The 21,590-nt window shown below is 50.8% G+C and overlaps 1 protein-coding gene across 1 annotated transcript; it reads left to right on the top strand.

Moving 5' to 3' along the window:
* Nucleotides 1–1,403: 1,403 nt before the first annotated feature.
* On the top strand, nt 1,404–21,164 carry PRRT1B (proline rich transmembrane protein 1B). The gene is made up of 4 exons (XM_035016577.1): nt 1,404–1,413; nt 18,479–18,924; nt 19,769–19,912; nt 21,015–21,164. Exons 1-4 carry the CDS (start codon nt 1,404–1,406, stop codon nt 21,162–21,164), a joined length of 750 nt encoding a protein of 249 aa, XP_034872468.1.
* Nucleotides 21,165–21,590: the final 426 nt, after the last annotated feature.

The following is a 21,590-nucleotide window of genomic DNA, read 5'->3' as shown; positions in this document are numbered from 1 at the left end:
TCTTCCGGAATCTCTGAGGATCCTGAAGAGAGGTTTTAAAAGTTTTCTTCTCTCTGCATGCTCTGTTTACTCATTTTTTTTTTAAAGATTTTATTTATTTATTTGACAGAGAGAAACACAGCGAGAGAGGGAACACAAGCAGGGGGAGTAGGAGAGGGAGAAGCAGGCTCTCCGCGGAGCAGGGAGCCCGATGCGGGGCTCGATCCCAGGACCCTGGGATCATGACCTGAGCCGAAGGCAGACACTTAACGACTGAGCCACCCAGGCGCCCCCTCATCATTTCTTCCATGTGTTTAATCTGTGCCTCTCTCACGTGACCTGTTTTCTTCAGATCTACAGTGGGGGGCCCTCGCCTGATGAAATCTAAGAGCAGGGGACTAGCCGGATGGTTGGAAATTCTGAGTGTGTGGGACGTTTGCTAGGCCGAGTATTTTCATGCAGGAAACCCTGGTATTTCTGTATCTTTTCTCTTGGGCTGGTCATCGTCCCAGGAGAGGATTCTGCTACTCCTTGCCAGGAGGGTGAAAGCCTATCCGCTAGCTTTCTCTGAGCCAGCAATAACCACAGCAATTGTTCAGAACTTAGACCAACAAAATGTTTTTTTCAGGCGGAGTGTTTTGTCCCTGACGGAGTTTAGAATCACTGTCGGTGGTGATGAAAAGCAGGACAACTTCTAGTCCCTTTCAGCGTCTTTAAATCCTCTTCCAACGAGGCACCCCCTGTGGCCGGCGCCCACCACGGCTTCCTCTCCCGTCCACATCTGGGTGTACAGCTCAAGCCCTGCCCGCCAGGACCGCCACCCCACCACGGCGCACCCCCAGCCCCCAGGGCTGCGCGCGCCCCCGAGCCCACCGGGCGCTTCTCCTCGGGTCCCCGGGGACCTCCCTTCCGCTCTGGGGAGCTCGGCTAGGAATTTACAAGGACCTCTGGCCGCTCGGTGTAGCCCCTCCAGCCTTATCTAGGTGTTCGCACGGGGCCCTGCTCCAGGGTCCCCGGTCCGGCAAGCTTCACGGAGCAGACACGCACACGTTTTAAAACCTCAGATTTCACGTGAAGCTCTTCCTTTCTGGCCTTTCTTGCTGCAGAAAATGGAAAGGCCGGTCGGGCAGCCGCGATTCCCCGGGCTCGTGGGCCACGCCGGTGTCGCCGTGCGCTCTCGGGTCCCCCGGCCTCCGGCGCTCGCGGCGGGGGAGGGGCGCCCGCGAGGGACCCCGGCCCCTCCCCCCGCCCCAGCCCCTGCTGGGCGCGCGCGGGGCCACCTGCTGGTGCAGCGGCGGGCCATCAAGGCGGTCAATCATTAACCGGCCGCGCAGCCGCCACCAGGAAACCCGAGCCCGCGGCGCCAGGCGAGCCCGGCCCGACGGCGGCGGGAGGCGGGGCGCGGGCAGCGGGCGGCGCGCGCCATGGACGCAGGTGAGGGCTCCCGGGGGTCCCGGCGCCGCGGCGGGGGGCGGGCCCGGGAGCTCCTCCCGCGGGGACCAACCTGGCCCTGGGACCCCCTCCTCCAGAACCCGGAACGCCAGGAGGATGCTGTGGAAAGTTCTGGCGACTTAGGCGGCGCTCCTCTCCAGCTCCCTGGGCGCCCCTGCGGGAGCGGAGGGGGAAGGGCGGGCAGCAGGTGCCCCGCGCCGGGCCACTTGGGGGGCGTTTTCCCCTCTTCTCCCCCACGCCCCGTCCTCCACCTGGTGACTTTGCCCGCCCCTCCGGCCACGCAGAAGTTCTTAGAGCGAGGGCAGGGGCCCTGGCAGGGGGTGGGCTGGGCTGGGCTGGGGGAGGGGGACCGAGACGGGGTCGGGGAGGGAGCCGCGGCGGCGGGAAGAGACCGCGCGGAGGCCGGCGCGATGGAACGGGGTGCGGGGACGGGGCAGAGAGATGGGCAGCAAGGGCGGGGCCGAGAGAGGCTCGTTCCGGGAGCTTCGACGCCCCCCCCACCCCGGGACCGGGCCCTGTGCTCGGGAGCCCCAGGCTGGCGGGGCGGGGGGCCGAGGTGGGGATGCGCCCGGAGCTGCGGGTGTGGGGGGCGTGCGCCCGGCGCCGCGCGCCCTCCGCCCCCCTCGCGGCTGGAATGTCCGCGGAGGCTCGGGTGTCGAGAACCCGAGAACCCGAGGCCGCGGGCCCAGCAGCCCCGCCAGCAAATTTATTTACTCAGCAGCCCTATCTCCGCGCCATCGGGCCAGGTATTTGCCCCGGCGGGGGCCCCGGGAAGCTGCGGTTTTTGTTATGATAATTGCGGCTGTGCCGGGCCGGCCTCTGCGAGGGACCAGCCTCTGCGAGGGACCGGCCTCCGGAGCGCATCTGCATCTGGCGGGGCCCCCGGGGAGCGGCCGTCGGCCTCCCTTCGCGCACCTGTGAAATGGGGCAGGTGCCCCTGACCATGACCCGAGACACTAGAGGAGAGCGGGCCAGAGCTTCACGGTGCTTACTTGGAAGTGATTGTTACTCTTCCCATTTCGCAGATGAGGCGCCTGAGGTATGGAGCGCGCGTCAGGGCCCTCAGCTGGTGCAGCCAGACTTCACGCGTTTGCTGGGCCGCGTCCGCGTTCATGCGGATGGACTGTCGGGGGGACGGGGTGCAGGGCCCGGCACCTCATAGATGCTCAGTCATGGTCGCTGCAGTTCATGGTCTTGCCATTATCCTTCACCTGGATGTGTTACCTGCACAGCTTCATGCGCTCGGCAGCCCCCGGGCGCCTGAACCTGCTGAAATCGTGATCTTTTCATAGGGTTTGTGTACAGAACTGCGTTTCCGAGCCCACGGCACTGGTCCGTGGTGGGTGCCCCACAAGAGCGGGCGGGATCGAATGGCTGGCTGGGTGCTCGGTGTATCACCTACGCAGAAGGCCGTTTGGGGGCTCCGTGTGGAGGGGTGGCGGCTTTGAGTAAGAAGAAGCCTCCCCGGCAGACAGCAGACAGGACTTCCCTCCATCCCCCAGTGTTGTAGGCTTGGTTGGTGAAGAACCCCAGCCCTTGGGGGCGGCAGTGAGGTTGGGGCCCTGGAGTTCTCAAGAGCGTCTCCCGAGGCCTCTACAGGGACTGGGGTCTGACTGGTGTCTGTCGTCCTCTTCCAGTCTCTTCCTAACCTCAGGTCACAGTAGCCAGTGTTAGGAGCACTTTACCCCCATTTAATCCCAACGGCAACCCCAGGAGTTGGTGGTGTCCCCATTTTAAGGGTGAGGAAACTGAGAGGCACAGGGAGGTGAAGGGGCCCAGGCGGCATGGTCCCTGGGCTCCAGCTCTTGAGTGGCACCAGCCCGGAGGAGATGAGGGGGGTCTGCTGTGCCTGTCACTCCCCATGTTGCTCTTCCCGCCGCCCCTCTGCACGCTGTCAGGCCGGCGCACCTCCTCAGTCCTGCCTGGGTTTGGCCACTTGCCCACGTCCCTCCCTTCTGCTCAGGCCACTGTCACCTGTCCCTCTGTCCCCACTGCTTCCTTCCTGCTCGCGTTCCGGCCACTTCCCGCACTCGGCTCTGGCTGCCAGAGGAAACCTCCTCTCTCAGTTCTCCGTTGGCTTATGCTGTGTAACAAACTAGCCCAAACTGAGTGGCTTCACACAACAAGCGTGTAGTGTTTCTCAAACTGCTACAAATATTTGTGTGTGTGTGTGTGTGTTTAAATCTTCTTGGGCATTTACATGTATTTATTTTTTTAAAGATTTTATCTTATTTTTTTAAAGATATTACTTATTTGACATAGAGAGAGAGAGAGAGACCAGAGGGGGAGCAGCAGAGGGAGAGGGAGAAGCAGACTCCCCACTGAGCAGGGAGCCCAATGTGGGGCTCGATCGCAGGACCCTGGGGTCATGACCTGAGCTGAGGACGGCAGACACTTAATCCACTGAGCCATCCAGGCGCCCCTGCTACAGATATTTGTGAACAGGTCTTTACGTGGTCCTATAATTTTCTCTCGGGTCCATGCCTATGAGTGGGGTAGCTGGATCCTACGGCAGGTGTATGCTTAACTTTTAAAAGGAACAGTTGACGTGTTTCCCAACGTGGTTTCACTGTTTTCCTTTCTCACCTGCTGTGCCTGAGAGCTGGGGTGTTGGGGTCAGGGTTGTCGGTGGTGGTTAATCCCAGCCCCCCCAATGGGTGTGTAGTGATACCTCCTGGTTTTAGTTGGCATTTGTAATTTTGATGGCGTTTCTGGCGACTGCTGACACCGAACATCTTTTTTATGTGCTCATCGATCATTTGAATATCCTCTTTGGTGGAGTGTTCACAAATCTTTCATCCATTTTCTCATTGGGATGTTTGACCTGCTGAATTGTGGGAGTTTTTTATGCATTGTTGATACAACTCCTTTGCCTGATACATGTGTTATGAATATTTTTCTCCCATTCTGTGATTTGCCTGTGTATGTTCTTACTGATGGTTTTCTTTTTTTTAAATATTGGCTTTAAAAAAAAGTCCCAGTGTTGTTAACAGTGTTATTAGTTTCAGGTGTACAATATAGTGATTCAATAATTCCATAATTAGTGCTCATCAAGATAAGTGTCCTCTTAATCCCCACCACCTATTTCACCCATTTCCCCCCCTCCACCTCCCCTCTGCTGACCATCTGTTTGTTCTCTACAGTTAATACTCTGCTTTTTGGGTTGTCTCCCTCTCTCTCTTTTCCCCCTTTGCTCATCTCTTTTGTTTCTTAAATTCCACATATGAGTGAAATCATAGGGTATTTGTCTTTCTCTGATTTATTTTGCTTAGCATTATACTCTCTAGCTCTATCCATGTCATTGCAAATGGCAAGATTTCATTCTTTTTTCTTTTTTTTAAAATTTCATACCTATTTAAGAGTAGAGTGAGAGCACGAGCAGGGCTGAGGGGCAGAGGGAGAAGCAGACTCCCCCATTCCCCACCCCCCACAGGGAGCCCACTGCGGGGGCTCCATCAGGATCCCAAGATCATAACCTGAGCCAAAGGCAGACACCCAACTCAGTGAGCCACCCAGGGGCCCTGATTTCATTCTTTTCATAGCTGAATAATATTCTCTCTCTCTACCACCTTTTCTTTATCCATTCGTCTACTGATGGACACTTGGACTGCTTCCATGTCTTGACTATTGTGAATAATGCTGCAGGTAACCCTTTGAATTAGATATCCTTTGAATGTATCCCTTTGAATTAGTGTTTTTGTAATCTTTGGGTAAATACCCAGTAGTGGAATTACTGGATCATAAGGTAGTTCTATTTTCTTTCTTCTTCTTTTTTTTAAATTTAAGTAGGCTCCATGCTGGGAGAGGGAGCTTGAACAGGGGACTTGAACTCAACGATCCTGGGATCAAGACGTGAGCTGAGATCAAGTCAGATGCTTAACCAACTGAGCCACCCAGGTGTCCCTGTGTTTACTTTTTTGAGGAACCTCCATACTGTCTCCCACAGTGGCTGCACCAGTTTGCATTCCCACCAATAGTGCAAGAGGGTTCTTTTTCCTCTACATCCTTGCCAACCCCTGTTGTTTCTTGTGGTGTTGATTGACTGATGTGATATCTCATTGTGTTGTTTTTTTTTTTTAAAGATTTTATTTATTTATTTGACAGACACACAGTGAGAGAGGGAACACAAGCAGGGGGAGTGGGAGAGGGAGAAGCAGGCTTCCCGTGGAGCAGGGAGCCCGATGTGGGGCTCAATCCCAGGACCCCAGGACCATGACCTGAGCCGAAGGCAGACTCTTAATGACTGAGCCACCCAGGCACCCCTCATTGTGGTTTTGATTTGCATTTCCCTGATGATGAATGATGATGAGCATCTTTTCGTGTGTCCGTTGGTCATCTGTATGTCTTTGGAGAAATGTCTAAAAATGGGCAGAAGACATGGATAATGATTGTTTTTTTGCGTGTGTTGAGTTGTATAAGTTCTTTATGTATTTTGGATACTAATCCTTTATCATGTGTGTCATTTGCACATATCTTCCATTCGGTAGGTTTTCTTTCAGTTTTGTTGGTGGTTTCCTTTGCTGTGCAGCTTAGTGATGTCTTCTGAAGAGGAAAAGTTTTTTTTTTTTGTTTTTAATTTTGAAGTCCAGTTTACAAATTTTTTCTCTTATGGATCATACTTTTGGTGTCATATATAAGAAATCTTTATCCATCCTAAGATCCCACAGATCTTCTATGTTTAATCTAGGAGTTTTATAGTTTCAGGTATTACATTTAGGTTTATGATCCCTTCAGAATTATTTCCTGTGGATGTTGTGAGGAAGAGTCAATATTCACTTTTTTCCATGCAGGTAATCAGTTGATCCTATTTCAGTTATTAAAAAGGCTTTTCTTCAGGGCGCCTAGGTGGCTCAGTCATTGGGCGTCTGCCTTAGGCTCAGGTCATGATCCCAGGGTCCTGGGATCGAGCCCCACATCGGGCCCCCTGCTCTGCGGGAAGCCTGCTTCCCCCTCTCCCACTCCCCCTGCTGGTGTTCCCTCTCTCGCTGTGTCTCTCTCTGTCAAATAAATAAATAAAATCTTAAAAAAAAAAAAGGCTTTTTTTCCTTCACTGAATTGCCTTAGAAACTTCAGCAAAAATCAACTGACCGTGTGTGTGTGTGTGTGTGCACGTGTGCTTCATTGATGTGTGTGTCTATCATTTCATTTGTAATGAACCATCTGGTTTATCTTGGATTTACAGTAAGTCTTGAAATCAGGTAGATTCTTCCAATTTTGTCCTCCTTTTGAAAATTGTTTTGGTGATTCTAGGTGCTTTCTATTTTTGTAAAAATTTTAAAATGAGCTTGTCACTTTCTATATCTTAAAAAAAAAAAACCTGCTGGATGGGGCACCTGGGTGGCTCAGTCAGTTGAGCGACGTTCTCTTGGTTTTTGGCGTGGGTCATGGTCTCGGAGTTGTGGGATCAAGCCCTGTATTGGGCTCCACACTTGTCGAGGAGTCCACTTGGGATTCTCTCTCTCCTTTTCCTTCTGCCCCTAGCCCCACTCTCTCTCTTTCTCTCAAAAAAAAAAAAAAAAAAACTTAGAGAAAAAAGACTGCTGGAATTTTGATTGTGATCGCAATGAATCTATAGATGAATGTGGAGAAAATTGTTAACAGTTTGAGTGTTCTGAACAATGAACATGGTATATACCTTTCCATTTATTTGGGACTTCCTTAATTTATCAGCGGTGCTTTGTAATTTTCAGTGTAGATGTTTTGGAATTCATTGGTTCAATTTATTCTTAGTTATTTTCCAGTTATGTTGGTGCTACTGTGATCTGGATTTTAGTTTTAATTTGTTTTCCAATTTGCTAGTAGTGCATAAGAACATAATTGATTCTGTATATTAGCCTTGTGAACTTTGTATTAAATCCATTTATTCATTTTAGGAATTGGTGTGGATTTCCTGGATTCTCTATATAAAAAGCAAATCATCTGCAAACAAGGAGAGTTTTACTCCTTTTGCAGTCTGTGATTTTTATTTCTTGTGCCTTATTGATATGGTGAAGACCATCAGAATAGTGTTAAGTAGAAGTGGTGAACGTGGACATCCTTACTTTGTTTCTGATCCTGGGGAGAAAAGGGAAGCAATTTGGTCTTTTACCATTAAGAGTGTGGTTAGCTGTAGGCTTTTCATAGATGCCCTTTATCAATCTGAGGATACTCTCTACTATTATTAGTTTGTTAAAAGGTTGTTTGTTAACCATTAATGGGTGTTGGATTTTGTCATATTTTCTCTACATCCTTTGAAATGATAATATGGTTTTTCTCCTTTATTCTGTTAATATGGTGAATTATATTGCTTTTTTTGAATGTTGAACCAACCTTGAATAATCCTGTTTGATGGTGAGGTATTTTTATGTATTGTTGGATTTAATTTGCTATTATTTTATTAAGGATTTTTTTGTGCTTATATTCATGAGGGATATTGGTCTATAACTTTCCTATTTTGGCTTTTGGTGTCAGGTTTATGCTGGCTTCATCAGATGAGTTGGGCAATGATCTTACCTCCTCTATTAAAAAAAAACCTGTGTAATGTTAGTGTTATTTTCTTCTTTGAGTGTTTGATAGACTTTAACAGTGAAACCATCTGGGCATAGAACTTTTCTGTTTTTGATAACAAATTTAATTTCTTTAATAGATATACAATTATTCAGGTTTCCTGTTTCTTGGGTCAATTTTGGAGAGCTGGAAAGAGAAATGTCTTTCACCTATGTTGTCAGATTTGTTGGCATAACGTTGTTCATAGTATTCCCTTAATTTTCTTTTAATGTCTGTAGGATCTGTGATGATAACCCCTTTTTCATTCCTGACATGGTTATTTGTGTGTGTGTGTGTGTTTTTAAAGATTTTATTTATTTGACAGAGACACAGTGAGAGAGGGAACACAAGCAGGGGGTCGGGAGAGGGAGAAGCAGACTTCCCACAGAGCAGGGAGCCCAATGTGGGGCTCGATCCCAGGACCCTGGGATCATGACCTGAGCCGAACGCAAATACTTAACTGACTGACCTTAACTGACTGAGCCACCCAGGCATCCCTGGGTTTTTTTGTTTGTTTGATGTTGTTGTTTAATTCTAGTGATTATAATGGGTGTGAGGCGGATGGGTGGTTTTAAGCTGTGTTTGTGGTTACTTTGTTAGATGATGACAGAAAACTAATACATACCTTTATTCCTCAAGCACATTTTCTTTAGGTCTCAGTTTCTGGGTTGACCATTCTTTCGGCACTGTAAGATCCCGATCTATTGTCTTCTGACCTAGCTGTCTATCGAATGTTTATGGAAGTTCAAGTTATTTCAACAGAGGTCTTGCATTTTCTTCTGCCTTCTTCTGTTTTCAAGACTTTAGTACTATTATTGGTTTTGAGAAGTTATAGGAAGATGCATTTAGTTTCCCCCAGAGTCCCTGCTTTGGATTTTCCAAGTTTTATGCATCTATAAATTGGTCTTTGACCAAATTTGTGAAGTTTGGATCTGTTAGTACTTCAAATATATTTTCCCCCCAAGTCTCTCCTGGGACTTCACTGACCCATCCATTTAGACCTTCTTGTGTTACCACACAGGTCGCTGAGGTTTGGTTCTTTTCCTTTTTCCTCCTTTACTTTTCTTCTTTCTGTTCTTCTGATGGGTGTGTCGCACCTTCAGAGACTCGTTTTTACCCCCGTCCCCTGCCTTCTGCTATGGAGGGCAACCGATGAATTTTTAATTTGACATTATATGCCTTAGTTGAGAATTTCTGTTTGGTTCCTTTTTAAAGAATTGTTTCTATTCTCTGTTGAGAACTTATTTCAGGCATATTTCTATCTCCTGGAGCACAGTCGTGATGGCAGCTGTGCGGGTAGTCCCCGCAAGTCGGTCCCCTCGGGCGCGCCTCTGCTTGTCCGGCTCCTCCCGAGAGGACCGGGCACATCTTCCTGGTTCTTTGTGTGGCATGTTATCTTGTACCGTGTCCCAGACCTTGTGACTATTAGGTTGTGTAGATTCTTAGCCCCGTTAGAATTCCCAGGGAGGGGGCGCCTGGGTGGCTCAGTTGGTTGGGCGACTGCCTTCGGCTCAGGTCATGATCCTGGAGTCCCAGGATCAAGTCCCGCATCGGGCTCCCTGCTCTGCGGGGAGTCTGCTTCTCCCTCTGACCCTAACCCTTCTCATGTGCTCTCTCTCATTCTCTGTCTTAAATAAATAAATAAAATCTTTAAAAAAAAAAAAAAAAAAAGAATTCCCAGGGAGATGTTGATTTGTTGGGTTTTAGCTGGCAGTCAGCTGTGGCTCTCAGATCCCGAGTTCTGTGGCCCCTTCGTGAGTGGGGCATCCTGCTGTGGTCCAGTTTTCTGTCTTTCTTTTTTTTTCCCTTTTTTCTTCTTCTTTTTTCCTTTTCCTCCCCTCCCTTCCCCTCCCCTCCCTTCCCCTCTTTTCTTCTTTATGGGGTGCCTGGGTGGCTCAGTCATTAAGCGTCTGCCTTCAGCTCAGGTCATGATCCCGGGGTCCTGGGATCGAGCCCCGCATTCGGGCTCCCTGCTCAGTGGGGAGCCTGCTTCTCCCTCTCCCACTCCCCCTGCTTGTGCTCGCTTGCTCTCTCTGTCAGATAAACATTTTATTTATTTATTAGAGCGAGCATGCATGGGGGGAGGGGGAGAGGGAGAGAGACCATCTTAAGCAGACTCGACGCTGAGTGAGGAGCACGTTGTGGGGCTCCATTTCCCGACCCTGAGATCATGACCTGAGCCGAAACCAAGAGTCGCACGCCTAACTGACTGCACCACCCAGGCGCCCCTTGGTGGTTCTATTTTTAATTCTTTCAGGAGGCTCTACTGTTTCCCCTCGTGGCTGCACCAATTTGCATTCCCAGCAGCTGTGCACAAGGGTTCCTTTTTCTCCACCTCCTCGCCAACACTTGTCATTTCTTGGTTTTGATGATAGCCACCCTGATAGGGGTGAGGTGGTGTCTCCTTGCAGTTCCCTGGTGATGACTGATGTTGAGCATCTTTCCATGCACCTGGTGGCCATCTGTATGTCTTGTTTGGAGAAATGTCTATTCAGGTCTTCTGCCTATTTTTTACTTGGATGGTATGGGGTTTTTGTTTTTGCTATTTTTTTTTTTAAAGATTTATTTATTCATTTGAGACAGAGAGAACGAGAGAGAGAGAGAGCACATGAGAGGGGGGAGGGTCAGAGGCAGAAGCAGGCTCCCCGCCGAGCAGGGAGCCCGATGCGGGACTTGATCCCGGGACTCCAGGATCATGACCTGAGCCGAAGGCAGTCGCTTAACCAACTGAGCCACCCAGGCGCCCTGTTTTTGCTATTAAGTTGTATGAATTCTTTGCATATTTTGGATATTAGCCTGTTATCAGATACATGATTTGCAAATATTTTCTCCCATTCAGTATGTCGCCTTTTCATTTTGTCGATGGTTTCTTTGTGCAGAAGCCTTTTAGTTTGATATAGTCCCACTTGCTTATTTTTACTTCTCTTGCTTTCATTTTGCTTTTGGTGTTAAATCCAAAAAATCATCACTAAGACTGATGTCTGGAAGCTTTCTGCCTATGTTTTCCTCCAGAAACTTTATGGTTTCAGGTCTTAAATTCAAGTCTTCAATCCATTTTGAGTTAATTTTTCTGTATGGTGTAAGAAAGTGGTCCAGTTTCATTCTTTTGCATGTGGCTGTTTTCCCAACACCATTTATTGAAGAGACTCTCATTTCTCCATTGTCTGCTCTTGGCTCCTCTGCCGTAAATTAATTGACCATATATATATACATGGGTTTATTTCTGGGCTCTCTGTTTCATTGATCTATGTGTCTGGTTTATTTTTTATTTTATTTTTTTCAAATTTCATTTAAATTCTAGTTAACATACAGTGCAATATTGGTTTCAGGAGTAGACTTCAGTGATTCATCACTTACATACAACACCCAGTGCTCATCACAATTGCCCCCCTTAATACCCATCACTTATTTAATCCATTGCCCTGCCCACTTCCCCTCCAGCAACCCTTGGTTTGTTCTCTAGAGTCAAGAGTCTTTTTTTTTTTAAGATTTTATTTATTTATTTAAGAGCAAGAGAGCGCCTGTGGAGCAGGGGGGAGGGGCAGAGGGGGAGGGAGAGGAAGAGGGAAAGAATCCCAAGCAGTCTCAGCGCTGAGTGTGGAGCCCAAGGTGGGGCTCAATCCCACGACCCTGAGATCACAACCTGAGCTGAAACCAAGAGTTGAACTCTTAACCGACTGAGCCACCCAGGCGCCCCTAGTCCAGAGTCTCTTATGGTTTGTTTCTCTCTTTTTTTTCCTTCCCACATATTTATCTGTTTAGTTTCTTAAATTCCACATATGAATGAGATCATAAGGTATTTGTCTTTCTCTACTTATTTTGTTTAGCATAATACATTCTAGCTCCAACTACATTGTTGCAAGATTTCATTTTTTGATGGCTGAGTAATATTCTAGTGTGTGTGTGTGTGTGTGTGTGTGTGTGTGTGTGTATATATATATATATCATATATATATCACATCTTCTTTATCCATTCATCTGTTGATGGACATTTGGGCTCTTTCCATAGTTTGGCTATTGTGGACATTGCTACTTTGAACATTGGGGTGTATGTGCCCCTTCAAATCTGTATTCTTATATCCTTTGGGTAAATACCTAGTTGTGCAATTGCTGGATTGTAGTGTATCTCTATTTTTAACTTCTTGAGGAACCTCCATACTGTTTTCCAGAGTGGCTGCACCAGTTTACATTCCCACCAACAGTGCAAGAGGGTTCCCCTTTCTCTGCATCCTCGCCAACACCTGTTGTTTCCTGTGTGTCTTTTTTTTTTTTTTTTTTTTTTTTTTTTTACAATCTCTTTGTGATACAGTGTGAAATCAGGGAGTGTGATGCCTTCAGCTTTGTTCTTTCTTGAGATTGCTTTGGCTATTCAGGGTCTTTTGTGGTTCCATACAAATTTTAGCATCATTTGTTACATTTCTGTGGAAAATGCCATTGGGATTTTTTAAAAAAAGATTTATTTATTTGAGAGAGCACAAGCAGGGGGAGTAGCAGAGGGAGACGGAGAAGCAGACTCCCCACTGAGCAGGGAGCCCGATGTGGGACTCCATCCCAGGACCCTGGGATCATGACCTGAGCTGAAGGCAGAGGCTTAACCGCCTGAGCCACCAAGGGCCCTTCCACTGGGATTTTGATAGGGATTGCACTGAATCTGTACGTTGCTTTGGGTGATATGAACATTTTAACAGTGTTCTTCCAATCCATGAGCATGGGATGTCTTTCCATTTATTTGTGTCTTCTTCATTTTGTTTCATTAATGTTGTCTTCTCATTTTTGGTATACAGGTCTTTTACCTTCATGGTTAAATTTATTCCTGGGTGGGGGGCGCCTGGGTGGCTCAGTTGGTTAAGCGTCCGACTCTTGATTTCAGCTCTGGTCATGATCTCAGGGTTGTGAGATCAAGCCCTGTGTCGGGTTCACTCATGTGGTGGGCATGGAGCCTGCTTTAATTTCTCTCACTCCCCCTCTCTCTGTCCCTTCCCACCCCTTAAAACAATTTATTCCTAGGGGCATCTCACTGGCTCAATCAGTGGAGCATGTGACTCTTGATCTTGGGGTTGTGAGTTCGAGCCTCATGTTGAGGGTAGAGTTTATTTTAAAAGAAGGATAAATTTATTCCTAGGTATTTTATTCTTTTTCCTTTGTGTGTGTGTGTGTGTGTGTGTTTTATTCTTTTTGGTGCAATTGTAAATGGGTTGTTTTCTTTCTTTCTTTCTTTCTTTTTTTTTAAGATTTTATTTTTAAGTAATCTCTACACCCAAAGTGGGGCTCGAACCTATAACTCTGAGGTCAAGAGTCACATGCTCCATCAGCTGAGCCAGCCAGATGCCCCTAAATGTGTTATTTTATTTATTTTCTTTTTAAAAAAATGTTATTTTCTTAATGTCTTTTTCTGATAGTTCATTGCTAGTGGATAGAAATGCAATAGATTTTTTGTATTGATTTTTGTATCCTGCAGCTTCACTGAATTCATTCATTAGTTCTAAGTTTTCTGGTGAGGCTCTTAGGGTTTTCTATATATGATATCGTCTCATCTGCAAATAATGAGTTTTATTTCTTCCTTTTCAATGTGGATGCCTTCTGTTTCTTTTTGGTGCCTAATTGCTGTGGCTAGGACTTCCAGTAATATGTTGAGTAACAGTGGTGAGAGTGGGCATCCTCGACTTGTTCCTGATCTTGGAGGAAAAGCTTTCAGCTTTTCACCAGTGAGAATGATCCTAGGTGTGGACTTGTCATATGTGGTGGCCTTTCTTATATTGAGGTGTGTTCCCTCTATACCCACTTCATTGAGAGTTTTTATCATAAATCGATGTTGACTTTTGTCACTTTTTCTGCATCTATTGGGATGATCCTGTGATTTTTTCCTTCATTTTGTTAATGTAGTGAGTGTATCACATTTGTGTGTGTGTTGAACGCTCCCTGGAATCCCATTCCACTTGGGTCATGGTGCATGATCCTTTTAATGTATTGTTGAATTTGGTTTGCTATCATTTATTGAGGATGTTTGCATTTGTGTGAATCAGGGCCACTGGCCTGTGATTTTCTTTTTTCTTAAGATTTTATTTATTTGACAGAGAGCGAGCACACACATGCAGGGGGAGAAGCAGGCAGAGGAAGCAGGCTCCCCGCCGAGCGGGGAGCCCGATGCGGGGCTTGATCCCAGGACCCTGGGACCATGACCCGAGCCGAAGGCAGGTGCGCCCCGGCCTGTGATTTTCTCTTCTTGTGGCCTCCTCGTCTTGTTTTGGTATCAGGGTAATGGCCTCGTAAACTGAGTGTGGGCGTGTTCCCTCTGCTTCTATTTTTGGAGGTGTTGGAGGAAGACTGCTATTCATTCTTTGACTGTTTGGTAGAGTTCATCAATGAAGCCATGTGGTTCTGGACTTGTGTTTGTTGGGAGGTTTTTGATGAACTGATTCGGTCTCCTTACTAGTAGTTGGTCTGTTCAGTTTTTTTTAAATTTTCAGATTCTGTCTTGGTAGGTTGTATGTTTCTAGGAATTTATTGACCTCTTCTAGATTGTCAAATTATTGGCATATAATTGTTCATAGTAGTCTCTTTGATCCTTTGTATTTCTGTGGTATCTGTTGTAACATCTTTTGTTTTTGATTTTTGAGTCTTTTTCAAACCTTTATGAGTCTAGCTGTAGGTTTGTCAGTTTTATCTTTTCAAAGAACTAGCTCTTAGTTTCATTGATCTTTTGTCTTTTTAGTCTCTATTCTATTTATTTTTGCTCTCATCTTTGTTATTTCCTTCCTTCTCCTATCTTTGGGGTGCATTTCCCCCTACCTTCTTGAGGTGTAAAGTCAGGTCATTAATTTGAGATTTTTTTCTTGTTTTTGGTTAGGCATTGATTACCATGAACTTCCCTCCTAGAGCTGCTTTGGCTGCATCCTGTACGTTTGGGATGTTGTATTTCCATATTCATTTGTCACGAGGTTTTTTTTTTTTTTTTAATTTGCCTTTTGATTTCATCTTTGACTCAGTCGTTGGTCAGCAGCAAGGTGTTGATTCTCCACATACTTGTGACTTTTCCAGTTTCCTTCCTGTAATTGCTTTCTAGTTTTGTACCACTGTGGTTCGAGAAGATCTTTGGAAGGGTTCAGTCTTGAATTTATTAAGACTTGTTCGTGGCCTAACGTATGTATATTCTGTACTGGTGAACGTTTCTGGTGTGCTTGGCAATGGTGTTTATTCCCTTGGTTTTGGGTGGAATGTTCTGTGTAGTTGTAAGTCCATCTGGCCTGACATGTTTAAGGCTGGCGTTTCCGTATTGATTTTTCTGTCTGGATGATCCATCCACTGATATATGTGGGTATTGAAGTTTCCTACTATTATAATATTGGTGTCTGTTTCTTCCTTTTGGTCTGTTAATATTTGCTTGTATATTTAGGTGCTCCCGTGTTGGGAGCATACGTGGTTATATGCTATACCCTCGTGTTGGACCTCTGTATCATGTAATACCCTTCTTTGTCTCTTATTACAGTCTTTGTTTTATGTATGTATGTATTTATAGACCAAGGGCTAGTGGGCACATGCATGCGTGGGGGGGGGGCGGAGAGGCAGAGGGAGAGGGAGAGAACCTTAAGCAGATTCCATGCCTAGCGTTGAGCCTGACACAGGGCTCAGTCTCACGACCCTGAGATCATGACCTGAGCCGAAACTGAGAGTCAGACCCTTAACCAACTGAGCCACCCAGAGGCCCCACAGTGTTTGTTTTAAAGTTTACTTTGATATAAATATAGCTGTGCCAGGTTTTGTCTGGTTTGCAATTGCACGGAGTACCTTTTTCTATCCCTTCAATTTCAGTCAGTGTGTCCTTCCATCTGAAGTGAGTCTCTTGTAGGCAGCATACAAATGGGTTTTTTTTCCTTTTAGACACTCAGTGTCTTTTGACTGGAGAATTTATGCCATTGACATTTAAGTTAATTTTTTTTTTTTAAAGATTTTTATTTGAGAGAGAGAGCCGGCAAGAGGAGGGGCAGAGGGAGAAGGAGGCTCCCCATTGAGTAGTTATTTTTTTAATTTTTTAAAGATTTTTATTTATTTGACAGAGACACAGCGAGAGAGGGAACACAAGCAGGGGGAGTGGGAGAGGGAGAAGCAGGCTTCCCGCCGAACAGGGAGCCCGATGTGGGACTCGATCCCAGGACCCTGGGATCATGACCTGAGCCGAAGGCAGACGCTTAACGACTGAGCCACCCAGGCGCCCCGGCATTGACATTTAATTTAATTATTGATAGGTTTGTACTTATTGCCATTTGGTTAATTGCTTCTGGCTGGCTTGGTGGTCCTGTTTGGTGGTCCTTTATGCTGTTCTAGGTCTGTCCCCTACAAATGCAGCTCAGGGGTGAGTCCCATGACCCGCGTGGATCCGGTCTGGGGTGACTAATCATCCTGGTTTGTCTGAGACTAAGGGTTTTCGCAGGATGTGAGATTTTTAGTAGTGAATCTGAGAAAGTCCTGGGGAAACTGAGATACACTGGTCACCTCAGTTCACCCACAGAAGCAGGGGATCCCCCTCTGCAGCTCCTTCCTTTCTAGGTGTTGGTTTGTATGCTCCTTGGGAGCTTCTTGGGTGTGATCTGAAACTGGCCCCCTTACACTGGAAGGCGGGGAGAGACTGAAGGGAGGGGGGGCCAAGTGGGCAGGTGGCAGGGTTAACGAGCAAGGGGACTCACAGACAAGGCTCGGCTCATCGCGGGGGCCATGAGGTGGGTAGGTCCGAGGACCGATGCACCCGCCCACCACATCTTACGAGTCTGTATAGAGGCCTTAACTGGGTTCAGTCACAGATACTGTCCGGATGGTCTCAGCATCACGTCTTCAGGCTGTGACCTCGGGGCCGCCTCCGGGAGCGAGGAAGGCAAGTGGGACCCACGTTCCCAGGACCGGGAGGGGGCTGAGGAGCCTCTGAATGCTGGGGTCCAGCTGCAGGGTCATCCACGGTCACATCCCCTCCATGACATCCCCTAACACAAGAATTTCCTTGCTCTTTCCACTCTGTGGGGCCCTGTCTTACTTCTTCCAGGCAGAATGTGACAGGGTTTCTGGAGGGTTTTTTGTTTTTTTTTTTTAAGAGGTTTTATCCATTTATTTGAGAGAGAGAGCACATGAGAAGGGGGAGGGCCACAGGGAGAAGCAGACTCCCTGATGAGCAGGGAGCCCGATGCAGGACTCGATCCCGGGATCCTGGGATCATAACCTGAGCCGAAGGCAGACACTTAATTGACTGAGCCACCCAGGCGCCCCTCTGGAGGGTTTTAATCACCTGTCCTGCCCCATCATGTTGCTCTGGGTGGCACCTGGAGGTTTGAGGGAAATGAGAGAAAGTATGTGGGAACCCACACCTTTGAGGGTCCCTTCTCTGTTTCCACTCCACCGTCTGTCCACTTTTGGTCTCTTTTCAGTGTTTCCAGGTAGTTTCCTTTTGTATTTTGTTTTATTCATTTGTCTCAGAGAGAGAGAGAGAGCGCACAAGCAGGGGGAGCGGGAGAGGGAGAAGCAGGCTTCCCGCTGAGCAGGGAGCCCGATGTGGGGCTCGATCCCAGGACCCTGGGATCATGACCAGAGCGGAGGGCAGACGCTCAACCAGGTGTCCCTCCTTTTGTATTTTGTCTAGAGTTTGTAGATGTGAGCCACAGGAGACACAGGCTTTTATTTATTTTTTCAAGTAAATTCTACACCCAACATGGGGCTCGAACTCACGACCCCAAAATCAAGATTCACAGGCCCCTCTGCGCCAGCCGGACGCCCTTGTTTAACCACAGTATTTAAAAAGCCTTTCTCTTGGGGCGCCCCCCCCCCCCCCCCCCCCCCCCCCCTTTTACGTGCGCACTTCAGGGGCATCAAGCCCGTTCGCCCTGTTGTGCGGACGCCACCACCGTCCGTCCTCCTGCATATTTCCATCCTCCCCGACGGAAACGTCCTCCAGTAAACACTGGCTCCCCCTCCTTCTCCAGCCCTTGGTAACCTGGAGGGAAAGGTTTCTGAAGCCTGCTTGGAAGTTGTTTTTAAAAATATTTTACTTGTTTACTCGAGAGAAAGCAAGCTAGCGTTTGGCCCTTAGGGACCTCCTGGCTCTCTGAGGTCAGCCCGTTAGCCAGGGTCTTAACCCGGGAGCACCCGTCTCCCCGGCCTCCCAAGCCAGGAGTCTGTTGGGCTCGGCTCGGCTCGGAGCCGCTCTCCCGCTGCCCTGGCCGGACCCTTGCCTGGTCCGGGCTACCAGCAACAGGGCAGTGGGCTCGGAGGGGCGAGGCCCGGGTTCTAGCCCAGCCTGGTGACGCACCAGCCGGGTGACTGCCAGCAAGCCCCTTCCCCCCTCGTCCCGCGCTTACGCTTTGGGTCCATCCTTCCAGCGCCCCGCAGCAGAGGCCTGAGCGCGGGAGACGGGCAGGGTGGGGACTGGCAGCATCCTGGAACTTCCGCCCTGGGGTGGCTGTGATTTGCAGCAGGGAGCGGGGAGGAGCGCCACCTGGCTCAGTGGCGCTTGGGGTTCACAGCACCTGGTGTTTGTTTCCAGGAGGGGATGCAAAAGGGGGCGGTAGCCCCGCAGCCTCTGAGGACCCCCGGAGCCCTGCGCTCCCGCAGCTCCCGCAGCTCCCGCGCCGCCCGCAGCTCCTGGATGAGGACGGAGGGCCCAGTGAGGAAGTGGCCGCCGATGGGGGCAGGCCCCCGGCCCCGGAGGATCCCTCGGCCGACGCCCAAGCCGAGGCCGTGGCCGCGGCCCCCGCCCAGGCTGAGGCTGCGGGGGAGGCCCGGCAGGGGCCCAAGGTGGCAGCCGGCGGGGTGCCCGACATCGGCTTCGTAGGCGAGCCCCCGCCCTACGCGCCGCCGGACCCCAAGGCAGTGCACCTGCTGTACCCGCCCTTCCCGCAGGGCCCGGTCCTCTTCCAGCCTGGGCCCTCGCCCCAGGCCCTGTACCCGCCGCCCCCCGCCACGCCGCCGCTCTTCGCACCCTTCCCGGTGGTGAGTGGGCCCGACCCCCCGCCTCCCCCACACCCCGGGACCCCCGGCGCCACGCCCACTTACTTCCCACGCAGCTCCCCCAGCCCCCATCTCCTGCCCCCCGCCTCCCACTCACCCCGGGGCCCCCTGCGCCACAGGCACTTCCCACGAATCCCTCCTTGCTGCCCCCCACTCACCACCAACCCCCCTCGCCAGGGGAGAGGTTGGCACATGTAGGTGATGAAAAGTCGCGACCCCTGCAGAGGGGCTTCACTGCCCAGATGAGGGAAGGGAAAGGATTCTGCAGCCTGGGGGAGAGGGAGGGGTGGGCGAGCCTGGAAGGCTTCCCAGAGGTGGGGGCGTTTGAGCTGAGTTCTGAGGGGTGAAGAGGAGCTTTCAGGTGGAGAGGAGGAGCGGTTCTCTGGGCACAGGGCTGGAGGGTGGCCGGTCCCCCACCCCCAGTCACCTGGGGATGACAGGGGTCGGCTCACCTTAGTGAGGAGGACAGGGTAGGAGGGTGGGACCCTAGTGAGGGCCCCAGGGCTTTTGGGTGGGAGGTGACTCGATTAGATTTTTAGAAAAGCCGAGAGACCGCGGGGTGCCTGTGGGGGAGAGCTTAGAGTCCCCCATGGTGGGAGCGCAGTCAGGGCAGGGAGAGACGGAGATGGCCCCCCCCGGGACTGAGCGGTTTGTAGAGGGCAGAAGCCAGAGGACTCCTGGGGCTGGTGACAGGCGGGGGGTTGCGGAGCTAGAAGGCAGAGGGGGGCCCGGACCTGACCCCTTGGTGACCTGCAGCCTCACTGGGCGGGCGGTGGCCCTGGATGGCTGTGTCCTCACCGCGGTGTGGCGGCCTCTGTCCCCGCAGTACAACGGCCCCGTGGCTGGCATACCAGCCCCTGCGGCGGTGGACCACAGGCCCCTCCCCAAGGACTACATGATGGAGTCCGTGCTGGTGACACTCTTCTGCTGCCTGCTCACGGGGCTCATCGCGATCGTCTACTCCCACGAGGTAGGTGGGGGTGGTCAGCCCGGGGCCGCGCTCCCTGCCCGTGGCTGGAAGGGAGCCCCTGGCTGGCAGGGAGCCCCTGGTCCAGCCACCAGCTTTCTCAGGAGGGTGGCAGGAACCGGGGGATAAGTGCTTGGTTGTCCGGGCGTCCTTGTTCATCTTCGATGGCCACCTCTGCCCCTCCTGTCTCTGCCCCAGACCACGGGAGATCTGCACTAGAAAATCCCGCTAAACCAGTTTCTAATAAAGGTGTGAATGATTGATAAGGCCCAAGGAACTGCCTGCCTCAGTGGGAGCTTGTGTTCAATGGGGTAGAAACTGTCACCCATCCACCCACACATTTCTACCCATCTCCCTCTATCCATCTACTCCTCTGTTTACCCACCCATCCATCTGCTTACTACCTCCCTAGTCTCCATTCATCCCTCCATCTGTCCACACGCTCTCCCACTCACCTCTCTATTATCTGTTAACTCAGCCACCCACCTGTCCCTGTCTACCCACCACCATCCATCCATCTGTCCGTCCGTCCATCCATTATCTGCACAGCTTCCTTCCTTCCTCCTGACATTCCTGACCAGGCATGGGGTTGGTCCCTGGGGACCCAGTGATGCCCGTGTGAGGATGTTCCAGGAAACAGAGTAGCAAGCCCCTGGGGGCTTCTGCGCAAAGCAGACCCAGCCGTGGCCCTGATGTCCCCCCGTCGGTCAGGTTCACCCCGTCATGAAGCTGGGATGGTGGGGAGAAGGCAGTTCTCGGGACTGCGGGGAGGCGGGAGTCTGGAGGCCACTGGCCGCCTGCCTGTGAGTTCTGGCTCCAGGTGGGTCACTGAACTGAGCCTCGGTTTCCTCCTCTGCAGGGTGGGGGCAACAGCGGCCCCAGTCTCGGGAGGGTTGTGAGGGGGGCGGGGGAGGCCGAGGCTGTGGCTTGGGGCCCGGCCCGTGGGGCAGGTGCCCAGGAGCGGGCGGCCGTGGCCTCCCCGGCTGTTGCTGCTTCCCACGCGGTGGCCCGGGCAGGTCGCAGGCTTCTCAGGGTGCCCGCAGTCCGGGCTGCATGGGGGGGCGCGGGGGCTCCGCGTCCACGCCCGGCCTCCGTCTCGTTGCAGACGCGCGCCGCCCTGAGCAGGGGGGACCTGGTCCAGGCTGAGGAGGCGTCCCGCAAGGCCCGTTCGCTCGTGCTCTTCAGCCTGCTCTTCGGGGTCTTTGTGTCCACCAGCTGGGTCATCTATGTGGTCGTGGCGCTCTACCTCCCCTGAGAGCTGCTGGCTCCTTCGGGGATGCTGGGATGCACAAGGACCCCCAAGCTGGACAGACTCTTGCTGTGGACTTTGACCCCCGCCGCGGGCCATCGGTTGTCTACAGAGGGGCCCCAGGGCCGGAAGAGGGTGGGATGTGCCGCCCTGGGCGCACCTGCAGCTGGGCCCCAGCCCCTCCAGGTGGCCTCAGGCAGCGTCCTAACCTGAACTGGCCCCAGGGCCCAGGCCCACCGGAGCCCCCATCCTCTGTGCTTCCTCCCAGGGTCTTTCCGGGGCTGTGCTGGCTGGGCCCCAGGACCCTTGCCTCCACCTTATGCCCGGGAGACCATCAAAGGGACCAGAGCTGTCCTTGTCCTCAGAGCCATCCGGAAGGACACTGCCAACTCCGGCCTCCCCCCACCTGCAGCCGGGCCTGGTGACTGCCGG

Source organism: Mirounga leonina, unplaced genomic scaffold (assembly GCF_011800145.1).
Source record: "Mirounga leonina isolate KUSES-001 unplaced genomic scaffold, KU_Mleo_1.0 Mir_170, whole genome shotgun sequence".
NCBI classification, from domain to species: domain Eukaryota; kingdom Metazoa; phylum Chordata; class Mammalia; order Carnivora; family Phocidae; genus Mirounga; species Mirounga leonina.
This window is presented reverse-complemented; position numbering and strand designations above follow the sequence as displayed.